Source organism: Thunnus thynnus, chromosome 1 (assembly GCF_963924715.1).
Source record: "Thunnus thynnus chromosome 1, fThuThy2.1, whole genome shotgun sequence".
Taxonomy (NCBI): Eukaryota; Metazoa; Chordata; class Actinopteri; order Scombriformes; family Scombridae; genus Thunnus; species Thunnus thynnus.
The window spans coordinates 18,958,270-18,981,285 of NC_089517.1; the positions used below are offsets into that span (position 1 = coordinate 18,958,270).

Below are 23,016 nucleotides of genomic sequence, written 5' to 3' on the forward strand. Positions count from 1 at the left end.
TTGGCATGCCCAAATGGAAAAGCTTATAACAGCTGAACTGTGAGGCCAAAATGCATGTATTAGGCTTCATTTGAAGGGTAACATCTTCTAGTTTTTTTGGAAATGTGCTTGTTTAGCAAAACACATCCAAAATCACATCAGTTCAAATATGCCTCAAGAAAGTGTTTTTGGTCCTCGTCAATAATGAGTCATATTTGAATAACAATAACTAGGACACACTTTATGCCAGAACTATGCAAATCACCACGTAACTTCTAAATCTCGTCAAGCACACCTGTATGAAATTCCAGATCTCTAGGCATAATCTTATGGGAGCGAGGGAGTTTTTAGTTTATGGTGTCACTGGTGTCACCACAAACCTCTCCAAAACGTCTCCAAGTGGCCTCATTACTGCGTGATGCTAAGCCGCTTACAACTGGCTTAGGCAGGTCACCGGCAATCCAGTGGATGTTAAGAGGTTAAAATAACATTTAACAAACAAACAAACTGTTACATCTGGTTATTTAAGACTTGTGACCTAGATATGCACTGTGCTGGATATTTTACAGTGAAAACAAGGCACTGTGTCTGAATTACCTAACATATTTTTGGCATTTCTGTACTGACACTTAATGTAATTTATCAGCTAACATATAAAGCCAAACCAATATAGTGTAGTTTTGGTGGGAAAGTATTTGATCAACAACTGACTGTCACTAATTTGATTTTATAGTTCTCATTATGTTAAATATACAAGGGTTAAAAATCATGATCAGTTTACCACTAACAGATCAGGCAGCTGTTTCACCACCACTCTGCAGCATTTTTCCCACTTCTCACGCATGATTACAATACAGCGTATAACATGTTTTTTAAGTGGATGGCATGCCGTTGCGTTGCTCCCCCTCTATAGCTGAATCCAACACAACACTATGTTTAACCGATCATCTGCTCTTAATAACATTTATATAACATTGTAGTTCAGGCACACTTGAGCTCACTCTACAAAACACCAGTTGAGACCCACTTGTCTACACATGCAATATGTTTGGCCTGCCTCCCTGCCCGTGTCTCCTCCAACACAACTAATGAGCCCTGACGCGTGTGGAATGAGCGGGAAAAACAGTTCATGGCGTCCCCATGGGGTTTACAAGTACATCCAGCCCTGAGTGGTAGAGAAAGCCCCCTGCGCCCCGGCACAGAAATAAGCCCCTGGGATTACAGAGAGACTGAGGAGAGGTCTGAAAGGAGAAGTGAGGCACGAAAAAGGAGAGTGGATAGGAGATTGAGACAGACGGTTAGACTGAGGATGAGAACGAGAAACAGAAAACAAGACAGTTCTGCATCCTGTCTGCTGGGTGTCTATGGTCCGTGGACAGAGGCAGGAGAGCCAGAGCATATGGAGCCCATTTGCCTGTGCGGGCCTGATCAGGACCTGGCGTGATGGAGCTGGTGGCCCATGGAGAGAGATGCTCCGGGCCTAACACGTGCCTGGCATAAGGGATCCACAAATTGTGCTTTTAAACAGCAGCCCAGGGCTTCATAAACCCCCGTAAACACATAGAAAGACACACACTTGCAGCACAAACATGTGCACTTTAACAGGTCAACATGGAAAATATGAGCAAAGACAGCAAAAATGCGACAAAATGCTTGAGCGAAACGATACTGACAACTGATCAGGATAAAACCAGTTTTTTTTGTTTATATGCCTTCAAATCAGAACCATAAACTCTAATGACTGAAATCAGCACAAATCAGTCACATGAGGCTTAAAAAAAACCTTTTCATCTTTCTTTGCCATCTTTGCATAATTGGGTCAACAGTGACATAGCTGATTAGAAGATGAGCAGGAAAAGCAGGTGTGGCAGATTTATGACTCACACTAATTCATAAGTGAAGTCTGGTGGAAAATCCATGATCACAAAAATGATGACTCTAAAAAATTACTAATTTCCACTTTGGATTGCTATTTCAATATTTGGATGGTGGACCTGTGTGGCAGCTCTCCTGATCCATTTGTGATAAGACAACCAGTAATGCCAAACACTTTGACTTTGTCTGAACAGCTGCTGTCTATAAATGAAGGAATATTTATGTGATTAACCATCTTGTGTGGCTACACCCGGATCTTTGTTACATCTTTTTATTTTCTACTTATTTTTTTTATTTGTTTCCCTCCATCTTTTTGTTGTTTCTTTTGTTTCTTTTTTTAGCATTAAAAACAATTAAAAAAAATCAGTGCATTAAAAACAGATACTCACTGGTAAACGAGTGCTTTGTGAAACATTTTCTGACAGTGAATTTCTGAACTTGAATATATCCAAGAGGACATGACAGTATGACATGATTAATCGAGAGCGTAAGATGATATTTATGTGTTTTTCTACTAATCTATAAATGTGTCTCTTTTGATCCTTGTGTTCCCTGTGGTGTTTTTATCAGCTGATAAAGAGGAGAAGGTGACATCTTACAAGAGCCCCCATGTGGACTTGTATGGGGGAATGTTGTGGTTATGATCACTCAACACCCGAAACTCTTTTTATTCTTTATTTTACAAGTTTTCTGGAGGAGGAGAGGCATGTAACAAGGAGTTGCAGCATGACATGAACGCTAGCTTCCAACTGCATTTACCACCTTTCACTTCTCTCCTTGTTTTCCATCTGCCAACTTTCCTACCTCTAATATATTTCCTGATATTTCTGCTGTTTTTCCAAATGTTTGGTATTTCCACTCAGGTTTTTAATATGCAAACTGAAAATACATAAAAACAAGTTGAAGGGAAATGTCTCTCTGTTCTACACACATTGTGCTCAACCTCTTCTTCCTGAGTCCTCTCCACATCTGTCTGTGTTATTGTGTGATTATTCATAAATGTATTTGTCTTACTTGTGTAGTCATGTCCCAGCCATCCTCCAGGCTCAGGAGAACAGATGAGCCGCTGTCCAGAAGCTCTACCAGAATCAGTGCCAGCTGCAGGATCTTGTGAAGCTGTGGGCGATCAACATATGTGCAAGTGAACACATAGACATAGACATAGACACACACACCACACACACAATTAATCCTCTCTTTGCATGCATTACCATGTTTGGTCTAACGGTAAATTACTTGCTGAATCTGCTTGATGCTTATGTTGAGTTTCCCACAGATAATATTTTTCGACAGTCTACGATATGTTTAATGTAAGGACAAAGGCGGAAGGGGGTCAATCAGATTACCAGCATGATAAAGAGCTCTGCTGCAATCCAATCGTTGTGAATCCACTTCCCTTGGGAAAATGGCTTCAGAGTGGATTTATCCATTATGTGAAACTCGCACACAGAGCCGACTGCAGGGTCCTTTCTCACACAATTTTTAGAAGCTGACTCTGACTCACGGTGGTACTGTGAATGTGTACTCTTGATAAAATACAAGAACAGTATTGATTCTGTGTTTTGTCACCTGCAGGATCCATTCGGAGTCCTCCAAGGCTTTGAGGAAGGAGTCCTCCGAGTCGGATGAGGTGGCGCTGGGAGCGCAGGCTCTCAGCAGCTTCTTAAAAGAGGCTTTCACCTGCCGCGTGTCTGCAAAGTCCACCGGCACCAGTTCACAGTTCAGAGAGGAGTCCACTCTGAGGCCCTGTCCAAAGAGACACAGAGCTGAGGGTGAGGCTGCATAAAACTAACATGTTCAAATAAAATTACACTCAGTGATCAGAAAAATACAGACATGTACAATATAATTCAGTGCAGTCTGGACTTAGTTTTATTTGAGTGTTGACTCAGTTCTGTGGTAGGGGTGGAAGTTGGTTGTCTTATATCATTACATTGAAAGGTGTTTCTAATATTTGGCACTCATCATTTTTATGTGTGGAGATGGAAACATGTGAGAATCGCTATACAATACCATGAAGAATCAATATAATATGACAAACCTTAGTATCTGAGGCCGTTTTGCATTGTGGTGTTCTGTACCTCTGCCTGATTTGTTAATTTTGCATATTAGGGCACCTCTTCTTATATTATCGCTTAATTACGAGTCTGTCTTTGTTGATATGTACTGGGTGAAGTACTGATGTCTATTGCAGATAAATGACAAGATCCTTGAAAAATCTTCAGTGCGCCTCAGTATCCAACGTACAAGAGAAGTTCAAGTTCGAGTTTTTCCTCTGCACCCTTGTGTCCAGTGGGTCTATGAACTGTTATTCTGGATGATACCACCTCCATCTGGAGCAGGTGTTGATGACTATGTGCCAAGAACAATGACTGACTTACTGGCACTTGGAAAAATGTTATGATATGTTGGCTTTTGGGAAACTGAGCGGACTTGATTCATTCCAAACGAGATACTCCCACTGCTTTCAGTACGCTGAATGCCTCATGTCCCTGACTCAGGCTTATCACTGCACTAATTGCATACTGAGAAACACCAACAATGACAAAAAAAACCTTCTTAAGTGTGAACTTTAAAACAAATGGCTTCTTATATGGCTGTCTGACAAGTCAACTGTGTGTTTTTATTACAATATGTTTAGTAACAATCAAAGGTCATTTCATAAAGTGTTCATTTCTGTGTTAGCCAGAAGCCAGCGTACGGTGCTGTTATATCATGACTGATAATAGATTTTACATGATTGTAGTTGTGTTAAATATACAGAACTGTTTCTACATACTTACTACATGTTTATACTTACACTTAAGGAACGCAGAAATATTATTTTATATCCTTTGATATTATAGATATATTCTTAAACAATCAAATTATCCCTCAAAAGACACTGTGCTTGCGTATTTTGGATGTATCATTTTCTTTGTAACCTTCAAGCTTACACATGATGTGATGAAGTTTTAAAACTAACCTTCAAATGCACATATGAAAGTGCAGATTTACATTGATAAACTATACCAATCTCATAGTAAAATTTCCTTTAGAGCTCCCAGTCAACAGCTTTCTTTTTTTCCTCACCCTCAGATGGGACTTTTCTCCAAAGACGTAGAGGGCAGCTTGCTGTTTGAGGAGCTGAGCCTGCAGACTGCTGCTACCTGCAGGGGGCGCCAGATCCTTCCCTGCTAGTCTGGCGCCCACGTCTGCTACCGTCGGGTGCTGGCTGAGTCTGTTGCTTGAGCGCAGGCTGGCCCACATGCCTGCAAACACACAGATGCAAACAAAAGTTGCACACACACGCGGGAGCTGGCCTGTTCGAATGCCACTGAGGTACACATGCCGTCAAACAAACTAAGATTGAATGATGAACAACACAGGACATGCGGACTACGTTTACATGCACAGCAGTACAACAGGGATTATGTAAACACCTCCATTCTTTCAGTGCACCAACAAAGCGCTTGCCTCTGTGAATCAGGCATTGAGATATTAGAAGCAGAGGTTGTTGGAATTTCTTAGCGAGTCAACAAGTCTAGAAGCCATTTCTCTGAAAACCGGCATGCAATACCTTCCAAATAGCATTAATCACTATCAGGAAGGACATGATTTTTCACAGTAGTCACTTTCCAACCCTTTCTGAGTTGCATTTGTCTGGCTGTCAAACTGCTACCAAATGCAGCTTCTGCAACCAAGGCACTTACATAAGAGCCTTTAATCAAATGGATCCATTCACATCAGACATATCTTGATAACATAACCTACTTTCGTACTGAAATTTGATCAATTTTAAAAGCTGTTAGTAACACTTTTCAGTTACTATCAATAACGTAAATTACCACCTGCTGCTGCACCTGATTAATGCTTTATCTCTTTATTTATTTTTTAACAAGATTGCTGTTTCGATCTGACATGACAAACAGTCAAAACAAAAATAAGGAAAGTTAAATGAATTTTACACGTATTATCTGAATCCTGTTTCATTTGAGTCATGTTTACAGTTCATCCAAGCTGTCTTTTTTGTACTAAAGAAAGCCATCTGAGGCACCTCATTTTGTGTGATTCATAAGTGGTCTGCCATGACAAACAGCTTCCTTCCCTCCTCAGTCTGGACCCGGATCTTTACTGACCACAGTTAGCCCTGCTGAGCCAACACATTAACAATGGAAAGGGCCACATTAGAGCAGCCACTTTGGTTTGTGAAAAACCACAGGTCCCAGAAGAGCGTCCGCAAAGTCAGTGATGATTAGTACTAGGCCTCACAAGGTCTTTGTGAGGGGTTTTCAGCATGGTGCAGTGTGGTACGTGACCTGGTTAGTCCACTGTGTTGGTTAGAGAGAGGAAAGATGACGAGGCTCGGAGGATGTGTTAGAAGGAAAAGGAGCGCTGTAAGATGAGTGGCAGACAGTTTCACTATACCTTGACTGTGGATTCTCTCCTTACTGGCGGGTTTTTGGTGTGAGTGAGTGAATAGTTTATCTCTGTACTCAAGCACTGGGGTAGGTTGTTGTGTACAGGAGGTAGAGAAGAAGATGAGGGGAAAAAAATTATGTCAACATCATACAGACATTTCAGCCTGACACACACCCAACCCTGCTAACCTTTTCAGACCACAGAAACAGCCATGCATGTTTAAATGAAGAGTTACAGCTGAGGGTCAAAGATTGGACCACGAAAAGTGACAGAATGAAAAACTTTTTTTCATTTTAAATGATCAAGATGATGAATGTCATAGCATGCATGAATATGATTGTCCATTGTTATGATTGATGGTGCAAAGACAAGGCCAGGTTTGTCAGTTGTTGATGTAATGGTTTTTTAAATTTAAGCCTCTCTACTTGCATAGGTGGATTATGTATTCAACTGCATTTATTAAAGATACTGCAAATCGGAAGGGTCAGTTTTGGATGGAAAATGTGTTGCCCCTGAGAAGCAGCGATAAAAACACACCGATCAGCCACAACATTAAAACTTCTGACAAGTGAAGTGAATAACATTGATTATCTTGTTACAATGGCACCTGTCAAGGGGTGAGATATACTGTATTAGGCATCAAGTGAACAGTCAGTTCTTGTAGTTGATGTGTTGGAAGCAGGAAAAATGGGCAAATTTCATGAACGAAGGCTGGGTCAAAGCATCTCCAAAATGGCAGGTCTTGTGGGGTCTTCCCGGTATGCAGTGGTCCAAGGAAGGACAACCGGTGAACCTACGACAGGGTGATGGGCGACCAAGGCTCATTGATGCCCATGGGGAGCAAAGACTAACTCATCTGGTCCCTCCCACAGAAGAGCTTCTGTAGCACAAATTGCTAAAAAAGTTAATCCTGGCTATGATAGACAGGTGTCAGAACACACAGCGCATCACAGCTTGCTGCGTATGGGGTCAGATCAGTCAGATTGCCAATGCTGACCACAATCCACCTCTGAAAGCTCCTACAATGCGCAGGTGAGCATCAGAAGAAGAAGGCAAGCTGGTGGAGGCAGTGTAATGCTCTGGGCAATGTTCTGCTGGGAAACCTTGGGTCCTGGCATTCAGGTGGATGGTACTTTGACTCATACCACCTACCGAAACATTGTTGCAGAACAAGAACACCCCTTCATGGCAACGGTATTCCCTGATGGCAGTGGCCTTTTTCAGCAGGATAATGCGCCCTGCCTCACTGCAAAAATTGTTCAGGAATAGTTTGAGGAATGTGAAAAAGAGTTCAAGGTGTTGCATCAGCCTCCAAATTCCCCAGATCTCAATCCAAACGAGCATCTGTGGGATGTGCTGGAAAAAAAGTCCAATCCATGGAGGCCCCAACTCGTAACTTATAGGACTTAAAGGATCTGCTGCTAATGTCTTGGTGCCAGATACCAGAGGACACTTTCAGAGGTCTTGTGGAGTCCACGCATCGATGGGTCAGAGCTGTTTTGGCAGCATAAGGGGGACCTACACAATATTAGGCAGGTGGTTTTAATGTTGTGACTGATTGGTGTATTGCAGATAAGATTTTAAGGAGACAAAAAGAAGGTGAAATTAAACATGAATTAAACTTTATTCTATAGAAATCTCAGTGACAGCCAGAAAGACCGACCACAACACCAAACGAGCTATTTGGAGACCAACATTGATTTATAGTACCAGTCAAAAGTTTGGACACAACTTCCCTTTCCGTTGAATGAAAAACTGTGTCCAAACTTTTGACTGGTACTGTAAGTACTATTTAAAAAACTGTATCATTTTCTATACATTATTATATTATAACATCTAACAAACAGGGGGTCGTGGAGTTGCAGTTTTTGTTGTGTCTTGAATTTGAACTCTTTTGAAAAGACACTGTATAACTGCATTTAACTCAGTAATCTAGTGTGATCCACCTGCTGCTTTATTTGGTTGCAGTTTTGTTTACTTTATAGGTGTACAGAGCCGCAACAATTAGTTGACTAATCGATTAGCTGGTCAACAGAAAATTAATTGCCAACTATTCTGATAATTGATTAATTTTGAGTCATTTTTGAAGAACAAAAATGCTCAAATTCTCTTGTTCCAGCTTCTCAAATGTGAATATTTTATGGTTTCTTTAGACCTCTATGATAGTAAACTGAATATCTTTGGGTTGTGGACTGTTGGTCGGGACAAAACAAGACATTTGATGGTCTTGGGCTTTGGGAAACTGTCCTCGTCATTTTTTTTTACCATTTTCTGACATTTTACAGACCAAACGACTAATCGATTAATTGAGAAAATAATCAGCAGATTAACTGTAAAAGTAATCAACGGTTTCTCTTAGGTGGAATTGAACTGCTGTCACTGGATCAAAATAAATGCTTTTCCATCAAAAACTCAACTTAACTTAACTCAATATCACTTATTTTCTGACTTTTGTTATCACAAAAATGTAAATGATAATCCTGCACTTATTATTACTGGACAGTAATGTAGTTGTCAGTTTTAGAAATCCTTTCACCTTTGACCTTCATCTGAAGCAGTGACTAACATTTCAGACATGCAGGGCTGCTGCACACTTTTTTAAATTAAATTTAATGCTTTTCAAGACCTTTTTAAGATTTCAGCTGAGAAATTTTAATACCCTTTCCACAGCGAAACGAATGCACATTAGGGCTGAACTTTATGTTTGAAATCAATTTGACAATAGTAATAGGGATATTTTTTTATGGATATTTTTGTATCTCCATGTGATAATCATCTGTAAAATCACAAAGTAATCAAATTAATGGCAAATGCAATGAACTGTGTTCTATTGTTACGCTTTACATTAGATAAAACTCTTTGTGTTTAATCAGTCATCATAAATTCATCACAAATTCATAAATTTTAATTACAATTTGCTTGGAATTGGTAATTTTGACAACATTCTGTAAAACAATAAGGCAATATGATCATATCATGATGGATTCCACTCAGTAAACAATAACATTGTATAATTGCCCTGCCTAAATGCAAACAGACAAAACCATCAAACGGTCCCAGTCTAAGACTGGAAGAGTTAGTCCAGCTGAGCCTGAGACTCAACAGACCAAGGCCAACAGAAACAGTCCTATTCAAATACTAAGCTACAACTGATTAATCAGCAACCATTTAAGCACTTTTTAATTCTCTTATTTCAGAGGTAAATACTGTGTGACCTTATGGTTCAAGACAATACAATGATAACAGTAATAATAATAGTTTTAAACATGCAGGATTCGGAAATCTGCAGTGAAGTACTATAGTGGGTAGTACACTGACACTGAATAACGTACTACAGAGTAAGTCTTGTAACCATGACCATGTGGTACATCTGCTATCAGCTTACTGGACAATACGAAATTACAACTCAAACTCACTTTGCCTAATTGGTTGCACTTCGTCACTTTTCCTTGACTATATTAAAATGCTGATATCATACTGTCATGTATCAAACTAAAACACTAAAACAGTGTTTCCTGTAAGATATAGTCTCTTCTGCTGAATTGTTGATCTTATAAATTAGCATAAAGCACACACTTAATTAAAATAAAAGCATGGTTCAATTTGCACAAACACACACAGAGACACAGAAACACACACACACACTCACACACTCACACACACACACACACACACTCACACAACTCTGATCCACTTGAGTCACTAGACATGTGTTCTGGTTGTTCTTGCACTCATAGAGTAGGCTTTAGTAAATTCTCCTGATTAACACACATACACGTTAGCTAGCTCAGAAGGTCAGGACATACAGTACATCTACCTTTCATCCACTTTCACGGCCCATTAGATTTGTAAATACCAGCTAAGCAGTCACCAAATTAAAAGTCTGCTCCTTTCCTTCACTCTATCTATGTCAGAAAATCAATAACAAAAATATTATTGTCCAGATTCTAGCGACTATCAGAAATAATAGAGGGCTTTGTGTCTTCTCTGAAACCCTCTGGCTAACTGTCTTTAGCTGAGCATAATCTGCACTGTTTTATGTACTTCTTTAAAGGCATACTATGCAGGATTTTCCTAAAAATCAATGTATAGACTCAAAAATAATCCCTCATGACCCACTAGAAGTGTGTGGTGATGTATGTACTGTATCTGCAGAGACCCTGCCCTCTGCATGTATTTAATTTTCTTATTATTTTGCTGTGTTTGGGACATTTCTGGGCTTCAACTTTTGGGCAGTGGGTATGTAGCCCTCAGCCAATAATAGTGCGCAGGGTGTGAGTGTAGGACTCTATAAAAACGTAGCAACATAGACAAGAGGAAGCTATGAAAATGGCGGACAAAGCACCGATGTTCTGCTTGTTCAACAGTTATGGCAGCGAGTAGTCATAACGATTTGAGTAAAGTATAACCTAAAGTCCGTTTCATTCTGTCCACTGTGTGTGTGTGTGTGTGTGTGTGTGTGTATAATTCAGCCCCACCCTGGTGCATACAGGCAGAGGGCGGAGGACAAAGACGTTGAGCCGGGGAGGAGGGGCCAACTTTGAAAGTTGTGTTTACAAACAATAACTGACAAATTCTGCATACTATGCATTTAATCCTGTTACCTTCCTGAGCGCAGACTTGTGGAGAACCAATTGAAAAATTACCACAAAAAGAAAGAGCTGGACTGGACAGAGTCGCTTGGTAGATATTTCTCATATAACTAGGCATCATCTCAAAATTTAAGACCTACCATAATTAAAAATAAGACTATTAAAGACATTTTATGACCTTAAATTCTGAAAATCTAATTTAGGACTTTTTAAGGTTCTGCATGAACCCTGTGCACCAACGCTAAACGTAACATTTGGCCAAGAGAAAACACTCAGTACTGTTGGTTTCCTCTGAAGAGCTCACATTCCACTTTGATGTCGTGTCAATTTAACAATACGGTGAGTTATTGATACACAAGATTACATTTACAGTAACACTCATTTGCCAGGAACACAGCAGGTCAGAATGAAAAAGCAGTTTATGTTTCTGTTATTGGATCTAAATCTGTAAATCACATTCAGCCACCAACTGAAGTCTGTATCATCACTGCCTAATTTATTACTGAAAGTTATTACTACATATCCGGAAAAGGGAAACACTCATAACTATAGTCTTATGGGTGACAGTTCGGGTGTTATTTTACCTGGCAGCAGGAATACACATGACGTGTCGAGTAGGAAACGACACTCACCTCCTCTAGTAAAGCTGTTTGAGAATGGGATGTCTAAATGGACAGGAGCCATCTTTGGTATCCTGGATGTCCTCCTTTCGCTGCCTGGAGATAAAACATTCACACAACACGCAGGACGTCAACACGTCAAGTGTATTTCACGAAGATATTATTTCATATAGTATCAGCATCAAACATGAACAAGACAACATGACAAATGTGCAGACAGAGGTGCAAAGTAACAAAGTACTTTTTCTTAAGTAAAGGATCTGAATACTTCTTTCACCACTGTCTACAGGCGAAGAAAATGATTGCAATGTTTATTTATGGCTGTTGGCACTACAGAAATTAGCTAAGTTCTGATCCTTAAAGTCTTAGATATACTTAAAAAAATCAAGGTTTGATGCCATTAATCACAATCTGGAGCGCTTTAAACAGTTTCCATCAGCAAAAGAGAGGGACAGAGTGTTTGCCCGTATATGTGTTTCAATTCTACACAGGGTACAGTGTATGTTCAGTATACTCAGGATACAGTGAAGTAAGAGGAGATGATGGATGGGCTGGGTAGTGACCCCAGGTTGTCCTGTGATTCTTAAATAACCTTTTATTGTACAAATTTCCTTCCAATGTTACCAAATATCAGATACAGTGTTTCTCCCACACAGTCTCTCTAGACAGACATACACACACAGACACAGACACAGACACACACACACACACACACACACACACACATACACACACAAGCACATAAGCACGCAAGCACGCAAGATAAGTGGGTAAAAAATAACTGCTGACCAGAGCAAACACTTATGGGAAGAGAATGATTGTCTGATGGCAGAGAAAAACAGATCTGGAGTGAACAAAAATAATTCTGAAGATTGCAAGTCTGCAGTTTTTTCTCTTTATCAGAAGATTTGCACTCTGCATGACCTCTTGTCCCTTGCAAACTGTGTGAGTTTTTTCCCACAGCATAGCCAAGGCTGTCACCCAGCAAATCAGGTCAGGTAGTGAGCACAGGGAGTCAGGTGACGTAGCTTTGGTCTGAGGGGATTGATGCCCAGAGATAAGCCTCATAGGCAGTGCTTACTTACCCCTGCAGACAATCTAACAGCTATGTTTAAGTTAGAGAAAGTTATGGTTCGGATAAACTGTTGTGTACACAATATTATGGGGAAGTTAATGTATATGCCAGTTTCTGACCTGAAAATAAATACTATGATTATCAACATATAATTGGTTATTACAACTGGATTTTTTCATTTATACTTTGGAATATCTGAAATTCCTTTTTCAAAGACATTTTTTCATAGTAGGAAAAGCACCTCGTACCATTGATAGACTGATGTGAGGTATACATGTGTGTTTGTTTTTCAGTGCTACTTGGTGCCAAGTAAAATATATCAGCACTCAGGAAAACATTTCTGTACAAACTGTATTTTCATGTTGGAAACTGAAAAGCTTGGGTTAGTGATACCCAATGATGATGTATGATACCTCCACCAAAGTGTTCTATTATGTTTGGTTTCGACAGACCTTTCTCACACCAGTCACAGGAGTAATTGATAATATTGATGGCTGCATTCCCTTTGGGTGTGCCAGTTTCAGGTACCTACTGTGTGTGCAGGGTGCAGTTATACCAGTGTTTTTTTTTCTGTTAGGAGAAGTCAAAATGTCTTGTTGCTAACTGTATTATCAGAGATCTAAACAATCAACTTACAGCAACATACTGTAGCATACAAACTCTGTTTTCAGACATGACGTGCTGCTTGTATTAAAGTATCCAAATTATCCCAGAGGAAGATCAAACCACTCAAGTAGAAGAGAGACCTGTGGTATTTAGTATCATCAGATAAATAAAAATAGAATCTGGACGTTATTATCTGTGTACCTGGTGAGAGACCTATGAGGGAGCGGTTGGACAGGGTGTTATGTCCGTTCATCTTGAAGTAGATAGGGATGGAGTCCAGGATGGCTTGCAAGTACTTCTCTTGTTCAAGACTGCTGGACGAATCTGAGGACGAGGCAGGGGCTACAAGCAGAACACAGCACTTAATTCGAATGGAAAATAATGACTAACGTTTAAATGTTTAGATTACAGGCCACAGTTTCAGTAGTTTGCAGGCTAAACATCAAAAAGATTTAATAGGTTGAGTGAGAGTTTATCTTCTAGAGGCAGAGCTGTTTAAATACTAGAAATAGTCATTTGTTGAGATGAATCCTAATACTAAAAACTAAAAGTTACAAGCTAGTTAGCTTACTTCTTTTTCAATTTTCCCAAATGGCTGAAATAATGCATAAAAAGTTCTTCCTCTTGGTAAGTTGACACAACTATACTCATAGCTGCTGTGTATGCACACCTGTTGAAGAGGGGTTTTGTGACTTGAACAGTCCCACCACACTCTTGCCATGGAAACCTCCTGAGCGGAGCAGCACGGCTTTGGTGCGGGGATGTTTCCAGCACACTACAGGCAGACGGTTGTGTCTGTAGCAGCGGGCCACTTTGTGTAAACTGCTGTCCTGTACCGCCTGAGGAACCACCAGCAGCCCCGGGTAACTGATGAGACACAGAGTAGAAATGTCAAACATACAAATATTGGCAAAAAGAAGCTCCTCCATTAATAAGCCACTGCAATGCAATGTGTTCATACGTTTGTAGCAAGATACAGAGAAGCAGTTGAATAGATGTTTCTCTTACTGATTTTACAGCCAAGACCTGAGTGGGATTATGACTGTTAGTCACAGCATGTGTTTTTGTGTAACAGGCTGGATTTGAACCAAGCTGTCTCATTTGATAAGTCAAGGTAAAGGAGGAAGACTCCTCACTGGCCTTTTGAGATACTTAGGCTTACAACACTTCCGACAGGGCTACAAATCCTGAAAATGAATATGCACAGCACCGCTGTGCTGCGATTAGTGGAATCAGAACAGAACAGCGGGTTTCTGGAGCTAAAGTGATTCAACTAGCAGCAGCTATCCAGCTTGTGAGGTGGTGTACCTGCGACAGAGCGAGTACAATCTGTTGACGGCTGTGATCCTGAACTGTTCGCCTGACTTGGATCGAGACGAGCTGGCGGTGATGGTGCCTAGGCCCAGACGCTGGTAGTCACGGAAACAGGACTGCTCCACCAGCTGCTCCATGGTGGACTTCTCTGATGCTCGCAAAGTGCTGCTGGGCGGCGGCTCACCATCGTCTGATACTGGAACACACACACATGCAAAAACGAATAACATTTTTTACATCTTTTACATGTTCTTAAGTCTGTTTTCCTACATCTCTCACACAGAAGACTGCTCACTCACTCACACACACACACACACACACACACACACACACACACACACACACACAACATGGATGAATAACGAGAGTTGATATCCTGCAAGCATCCCACATGTGCTGCGTCATTTCTCTCACTTGAAATGTCATCATCTTCATGCCAGGTCATTCTGCTGCCTCTGTCATTCTTTTTTAGTGTGGTCTGGCTACCACGGCCCATGGTGATCTTTCCAGCCCTCTTGGCTCCCTTGACAATAGTTTTGGATAGTGTTCTGTGAGGAGGACAGAGCAGACGGCAACTTAACATGCTGTGAACAGTTTCGACTTCAAGCAAGAGGATTCTCCAACATTTCCAGAGGAAATGCCTGAGACATGTACTTATTTACAATGATATTTCAGATGGCAATTTGATTGACACCTGAAATCAGCATTCAGTGAGGTTTGCTAAATTTATATATTTATTTACAATAATCTCAGCAAGTGAAGCTGCACCACAAACCTAAAGCCAGTGTTCCTCTCTTTTTGCTTTGGAAGGATTAGCTGAGGCGCAGTTTGTCCTGCAGCAAATGCAAAGGAGGTAAAGATGGATTGTGGGTAGCGGATCCTCTGGAGGTGCTTCCTGAAGATCTCCACCATCTCTGAGCTCACCTCCTCATCAAAAGCCACCTTTATCAGCTGTAAAGGATATCAATCAAATAGATTTCTTCAACAAGACAAACAACAATTTACAGACATCAGATATATTTGTTGAAAACCACTTGTGCAGCTTATTACAATCACATTAACACTGGAGCCTTATTCTGTGAATGGCAACATGTGTTGAAGTCATCTTTAAATGCAGTAAAACATCTGAATGAGTCACAACTGCCGTTTATCACTGCTAGGATTCCTCTCTGTCTAACCCCCAAACATTTGCTAAAACGTGCAGATCTGCAACTTCCATTTCTAAACACAAGCTTGGTAAAACAGTCCACTTATAGTTTCCACAACACACACCCACACGCATATTCCAGAGCATGTGTGTAAGCACAACAAAACTAAAGAGATGTCCACACAGGCTGAGTGACCCACACTCCAACAGCATGGTCACTTTCATCATCCATGTTAGTGAAAAGGAATGAGCAATAAAAAGTTTTGCAGCAGTTCACCTAATGAATAAAAACACATGCTTGGCTGAAAAATTTCCCTTCAGTTCTAGGAATCAAGCTGATATTACGAAACACAAGAAAGTGTTGTTTCTAAGAGATATGCAACACTGGATGTTAATTGTAATTCAAGTGCACTGTTGTTAATATTTTGATGTGTTGTTTATGTTTTCATCTTGAAACAGAAGCACAGAGGATACTACATTCTCATCATTGCTCCCAAACTTTTTTTTAAATTTCTACAGAAGCCAGCTTTTCATCTGAAATGTCAGAAAAATCAAATGAACTAAAATATAGTTTTCTGTGTCTACCCATCTGTCGAACATCTTTAGTGACTTATTGTTTCAATATTGGACTGACATACAGTGCAGTGTGTTTCAGTGTTTACCTGGAAGGATGCAGAGCGGAGCTGCAGGCCTTCCTGCATGTTCTGCTGCAGCTGGTTCTGGATGCTGATCTTCTTCTCTTTGGTCAGCGTGGACACGGGGAAAGCTCTGATCACTGCCTGCTCCCCCACTGAACATACAGGAACAAAGACCAGCGTCACATTAACAAACTTGGCAAACAAAGACGATTTTATTTGATTTAAACAGAAAAAAGGGGACCAAATTAGTTTGAAATTTGTGTCCAAAGTTATGTGATTAGGTAACAGCTGAAGATGCACTGTTGTCTAAGAAAAAATAAAGTAGATGGTAATTTATTAATAAAAATGGTACATATTATTACTGAGAGGTAGCATTTTTTAAAATTGCGACTTAAAAGTTGTTCAGCTTGTGATGCTGTATCAATGGAGTTACCCAGTGGATCATGAGGGATGCCTTTAAAGATGATACGGTATGTGGTGAGAAAGAGAGCTCCCTCTGCTGGCAGGATGTGTGGGCCCCCCAGGAGGCCCCCAGTGGCCTCCTCCCTGCCGTCAGGATCCAGAAGCACCCGCAGCCCCTCCGACACCAACTCCTCTCCAGGAAGCAGCGCTGGACGCAGAATTTTAGGCTGACGGGAAGACACATAAAAAACAAATCATATGACTTCAGCATACGCACAAACTTTATTTGTTCATGAATCCATCTGAGCTTAAATTTTCGTCACTGACAGTCAGGTAGTCAAAGCTAATGACTAAGCAAAAACATGTGCGTCAGTGAGTTAGATTTGAAAAAGCCAGTAAATCAATTAATCATGATCACGTCACATCACAGCACCGCATGACCTTGTTGGACATATTCTGCTTCACATGCCCGTCATCATCAACAAACACACAAGCATACTACGCATTAGATAGCATTTTCAAAAAACAATCTTGCCAACAAAAACAAATTCATGCTCTCTGTAGAGACCAATTTAGCGTCTCAACCCTCACAGCAAAACATCATCTGTTTTTCAAGTAAAAACTGCTCTGTTTATCCAATTTAATGAAATGGGCAATTGCTGGTTTTCATCTTATGTTTTTAACATTTTAAACATATGAACACTGACTGACATCTCGCCTGCTTCCTTGTAGAATAAAGCCCATTAACCTGGCTGTTTCTGAATTCCTTGAAAGGTCAATTGTTTTGTTAAACTGAGTTGTTAAATTTCAAACTGCAAATATCTTGTATATGCAGGACCTAATTTGTAGCTCTTCACATGCACTGTGTGAAGTTCGTTACTGCTTAAATCAATTTTTCCAAAGATGTCAGCAGGCTGTTTCCAAAGAAAGAAGAACTGGAAACATGTAATGTGACACATCTGTCTCATATAATATGCATAACTTGGGTGTTGACCGCATTTTGATACATTTTGTTTTCTTAAAGGAAGTTGATATAAACCACATCCTAGGAACAAACACTATGCTGTAAGACCATCTTCTGCTACTGTATGAACTGTTATTAAAGGCAGTGAAGTCTGCACCCTGTGTTGCTTCAGCTCCTTCTGGCCTCCAAAGCTCAGTTGTTCCACTGTCACAGATACGAATAAGGAGGGACATTAGATCATTCACAGCATTTCCTATTAAGGCCACAGCCAACCTGGGGGAGTTGTGGTCTGGCCAGGAGATAATAAGAGCTTCTTGAATCCGTCCTTGAATGCACAGCAAGACCCAGAAGAGAGTCCCTCTGCACCTCATTACTGCTGCAGGCTTGCCTTCTTATTAGACTGCACCTTCAATGCATTCACTGTTTTTCTTCTTAGTATTATTGCTGCCATCACTGCTACTATTCTGACTTGTCATGAATCCAGAGTTCATGTTGTTTACACACTTTTTAGTATTTGGCATGCTGCTTGCAGCGAGCAGTCCAGGATGGAAGTGTTGTCTAACACATAAACTTGTGAGAAGTTAGCCACAAAGTCCAACAGAAAATCTACCCAGACTGCTCACCGCGGTTTCCAGGTTGCTCCCAAGGCAGCGCTGGCATGTTGTTTGTCTGTGTGTGAGTATGTGCGAGAGGAATTACCAGGAGCTGGCAGACATATAGCACAGCAGAGTCCAAAAGACCAAAATATAGAGGTGCAATGATGACTCGAAACACTGGAAGAGATCGCCACTCACAAGCGCATGAGCAGTAAAACAGACAAAACTGAGCATGTAGACATAACTAAGCGTTAGGATGTGAGTAAAAACATTTATTAAGACAATGTTGGAGTTGAATATAGTGCTTAAAATGAGTTTCAAGTATTATTCCGTGTAATTCTGGATTTTTCTCTGTTATCAATAGATAGGGTTTGTCTCTGTTCCACTAGCCTCTGGAACTTAATACAATCTCTTATTAAGGGTTTCTTTTATCTTTGTCTTTTTTAAAATATGAAAAGTGCTTTTGAGATTTAAGATCCATATTCTAAAATAAAATAGAGTTTCTATTACAGCATTTCTGTTACTGTTTCAAGCTTTTATAAAAAGTTTACATGCTTACATGTTAAACAACAAGTAATTTGTTAGCAATAAAAAGCTCCTAAGCAGAACTTCATCATCTTGCCAACTTTTTTGATGTAGTATTTATAGACTGAAAACCATCTAGGCTGTCTTGGCCTCTCTTCCGTCATTCTCATAGGCTCCCACTCAACTGGCCCTTATTTTCTCAAGCTGGTGATGTTTATAATGCTGCGTACATGTCATATGGGAATTATCATTTGAGAAAGTTTCTGACTCGTAAATACTGTTTTTGTCAACATCCAAGTTGTAATTACGACTGGGAAACTCTGTTTTTTTTATGAAATCGCCAATATATCCAACTTGGCACTTAATAATACAAAGGTGCCTGAAAACCAAACAAACATGGACACCTTTCATCATCCAAAGACCGTCGTACAATGTGATTATAATCAAATTTATTGGATATTGTGTTATATTTTCAATGCACAGTATTTTAATCCTCATACGACCAATTCTGTGATCATAGCAAAAAAGGTGGATTGTGTACACATCCAACACTAGTTGGGTACAGGTCCAGGCCAAAAAAATGCAAGAGGGGAAAAGGAGAGGCTGTCCGCATACTGAAATTTGCAAGATCCCAAGTATTCATACCTCTATATACATTGCAATAAGCTATGTATACTTACAATGTGTGGCAATAAATGACAGCTCCACCTACAATTAGGAGATCACATGATACAAAATAACACAAAATTAATAATCACTGTAATCATACAAATGTCTCTATGACATGAACGCTCACAGTTCATGAACAAGGGAATCTTTCCTGTCTCTAACTTCCATCCCATATGACATGAATCCAGCATTGACCTACAACAGTATAGGGCTTGTGGGAAATGTTATGGCGCTAAAACAGATATATTGCATTGTTTTGTTTTTTTTTAAATTGCTAGCCCTGTCTAGACAAATGCTGTGATCCACATGATAAACTGTTGAAACTGACATTGAAGGTTATGTTCATGGGCTGGCTTTTAGTACCTTTCCATATGACAAGTACCGTGTGATATAGTATTTAGTATATAGTATAGAATTTTATATGATGTTTTTTAAACTACACATTTTAATATCTCTAACAAAGCTTAAATTTTAAAAAGTCTGACCCTGCCATAAAACTGTAAATAAAATGTATGTAGCCGAAGTCCTGGCAGTCTCGTGTAAAGTAACACTCACCTTCTGAATGGGAGGTAACCTCCTGCTCTCCCTGTGAACTGCCTCTAGAGCCTCCATCTGCATAGCAACGATGCCTGCGGGTCAGAAGTTGGGGTCAATTACCATATGTCCACACACAAGTGCACACACAGAGCTGGTACAGAGAAACACATGTACATACACACATTCTTACAACCAGAGTGTGTATTTGTAGATTTTAAGGCCATTTAACATGTCAGGAGTTAATCAGCTCAGAGGCCTGTGCTGCTGTTGGCCTAAGCTGAGAATACACACGTCCAAGGGTTACTCTGCACAAAGCTGAGGGAATTAGGACAGCAGCAAAGTGTGAATGAACACCGTGAGCGCTGTACCTGGGATCATGCTGTGCAGACTCTTGATATGGTCCTGGGTTACTCCGCTCTCAGTGCACACCTTGTCGATGAAGCGGGCAACAAATCTGACCACAGAGTTGGCCACGTCGCTGTTCTCCGAGTCCTCAAACCCACTTTCTGTGTCAAAGCTCTCTGCGACACTGCCTGCAATGCTGTAAAACATAAATGTTGACACTCACAAAAGAATGAAAATGTGAAAGGTCGAGCCATCATGTCCATGAGGAGATTTGATCTGAGAATTTGATCAGGAATGGATTTGAAGATGGACTGTGATAAAGAGCAGTAAAAGCAAGAGTGATTTGCAGCTTGGCACAATCAAAGTGTTGATGCCTGGATCAATCGCTCAGACTCTATTAGCCAAGAAATTGTTTCACATGAGACGGTGATGCAACCTCCCCGCTGGATTCACAAATAGTGAGTGATGAGATCCAAATGTCCTCTGTGAGAAACAAACAAGTCTGGGGCAAAAATGAAAGAAAAACGAGAGAAAATTTCCACACAAACAAATTCTTGGCAGTCCTCTCTTTAGAATTAGAAACAAACCAAAGAATAAAATATTATCATTGTGTTGTTGATGGTATTTGGGAATAAAACGTGAAATTTAGACCAAAATGTTTAGCTATACACAACTAACATACACAACAAAAATAAAATTATTAACAATGTGTTTTTGTGACTGTTTGGGAATTTTGAACATGATTTTTTTGGCTTCATGCCGACCAGTTCTAAGAAAAGACATACATGGGGGTTCTTCCCAGATTTCTTTCACTTTGCAGTTACTGCAGAGCACGGGAAATCACTTCCTCTGCTATTTTGTTTTGTTTGGGTGAGTACAGTGCAGCCCCATTAAAGATGCCTTGAGGGGTTTAAAACTTCCCAACAGAAGTAAATGAGCCTCACTCTGCTTTGTGCGGTAGCAATGTACTGTAAGCCCACAGGATAGATGTGGGCCGGATACAGAAGACGTACTGTGTTCCATTTGGCTAAATAGAAAGGTATCATGTAGACTGTGATTTACGCCACATCCACCCACATACTTATCATCACATTAGTAAGAGAGGTACACATACTCCCAAATCATGAAACCTTACCTTCAGGCTTCCTCCAGATAAGACTGATTGTTCTACCGTGCAAGTACTGAATGTGCCAAAGATATGTTCTAGGCCAGCATATGTTTGATCGTAGTGGACAGTGGACAGTTGGGAAATGTGAAATCCTTTCACCATTTTAAGTGAGCGCTGGCATGCTGTCACTCTCCTGACCTGTTTGTGACGATGCTGTTGCTGCCACTCTCCCAGTCAGCAGCAGGAGCGGTGCGGAGCAGCTTGTTCTTGCTGGTGTCCAAAGGAACCAGCAGGTAAACCATGAGGCTGGCGTAGTGGATGGCCTGGCTGAATACGGTGCTCTCCTCATTCTTAACCAGCTCCTGCTGTTTCTCCTTGCTCAGGCTGGGCCATGAGCGCAGCTGCTCTGCTGCCAGGTCCATGGCCGTTTGCTCCTCATCTCTGCCCGCTGCAGGTGCAGGGCCCACATCCTGGAGGGGTCAGGGTTGGAGATTGGAGCAAAGTGGAAGGAAGTGGTCAAAAGGATTTCTCCATTCAGTAGAACTGGACAGATTTTTTCTAGCGTTGTGCCCACTTAAAATACAGTGACGCCTAGTTTTATTGCCACTTACAGAGTGTTGATTTGCAGAGTGGTTAACAATTCATTTCATATATATATTTTTGAATCCATTAGGTATTTCAAAGTATATGAATAAATAAAAATAGAAATCAGACACAATTATAAATATGTACAGAAAAAATATATGCAATTTCAAAAATCATCCTGTGATCTCCCACAAATAATCTAAAAAGGATCCTAATCTCCAGGCTGAGAGCCATTGTACACACACACGCTTGACACAGAGTCGTATACAATAAACAATATAAAAATTTGCAATTGCACCTGCTCCGCTAATGTGGATTAGGCCTGCATTTAACAGTTTTATTATAATTATTCTAACAATTATTTTCTTGGTTAATTGACCAACTTTTCAGTCTATAAAGTGTTGTACAATTGTGAAAAATGCCAATCACAATTTCCTACAGCAAAAGATGACATCTTTAAATGTCTTATTTTGTCCGGCCAACAGTCCAAGACCAAAAAATATTCAGTTTACCATCACCTAAGATAAACACTAGCGATTTAAAAGTTGAAAACAATGATTTTTTTCAAGCAAAAATCTATTAATAATAAATTATTAGTAGTAAAATAGATTCCAATTAATCTCCTGTCATTCAGTCATTCAGCTTTAACACAGATTAAAAACAGTGAGGTTAAAGAGACTTCTTATCAATTCAAAATGACACACAATATCTACTCATCCTGGTTAATTTTCCCATCTTACCCTTAGCCTGACAGTGATAATGCCCTTCTCCTCTGGGGTACTAAGATACAGGGCTCGGATCTGGCTCTGGACCTCGCTGTAGAATGTGGCTTCCCAGAATTGCTGGTTGGTCCAGATGGGATGATCCTGTATGCAGGTGTAGGCAAACTGGTTCACCCCAGCAGCCAATTTCTGCAAGACAGAAAGTAATTCATGGAGTGAGGACAATATAAAACAGCTGACTATGTTTGTGGTTAGAGGTCTGTTTGGGGCTCTTTTTTCTATGTCACAGGACTTCTGACCAACTGCAGATGCACCA

The 23,016-nt window shown here is 40.3% G+C and overlaps 1 protein-coding gene across 6 annotated transcripts in view; it reads right to left on the bottom strand.

Moving 5' to 3' along the window:
* Positions 1-23,016, bottom strand: part of sbf2 (SET binding factor 2) — a 123,424-nt gene that overhangs the window by 13,177 nt on the left and 87,231 nt on the right. For 5 of the 6 annotated variants that reach the window (XM_067588632.1, XM_067588633.1, XM_067588631.1 and 2 more), the window contains 16 exons: positions 22,719-22,889; positions 21,592-21,863; positions 20,309-20,481; positions 19,959-20,032; positions 16,681-16,876; positions 16,272-16,399; positions 15,238-15,413; positions 14,877-15,010; positions 14,457-14,658; positions 13,819-14,015; positions 13,350-13,490; positions 11,480-11,563; positions 6,262-6,336; positions 4,927-5,105; positions 3,424-3,600; positions 2,869-2,970 (listed from right to left, as the gene is read on the bottom strand). In XM_067588632.1, coding sequence (XP_067444733.1) covers positions 2,869-2,970; positions 3,424-3,600; positions 4,927-5,105; positions 6,262-6,336; positions 11,480-11,563; positions 13,350-13,490; positions 13,819-14,015; positions 14,457-14,658; positions 14,877-15,010; positions 15,238-15,413; positions 16,272-16,399; positions 16,681-16,876; positions 19,959-20,032; positions 20,309-20,481; positions 21,592-21,863; positions 22,719-22,889 — 2,481 coding nt within the window. The remainder of the gene's footprint in view (positions 1-2,868; positions 2,971-3,423; positions 3,601-4,926; positions 5,106-6,261; positions 6,337-11,479; positions 11,564-13,349; positions 13,491-13,818; positions 14,016-14,456; positions 14,659-14,876; positions 15,011-15,237; positions 15,414-16,271; positions 16,400-16,680; positions 16,877-19,958; positions 20,033-20,308; positions 20,482-21,591; positions 21,864-22,718; positions 22,890-23,016) is intronic. The other variant, XM_067588630.1, reaches the window with a different exon arrangement.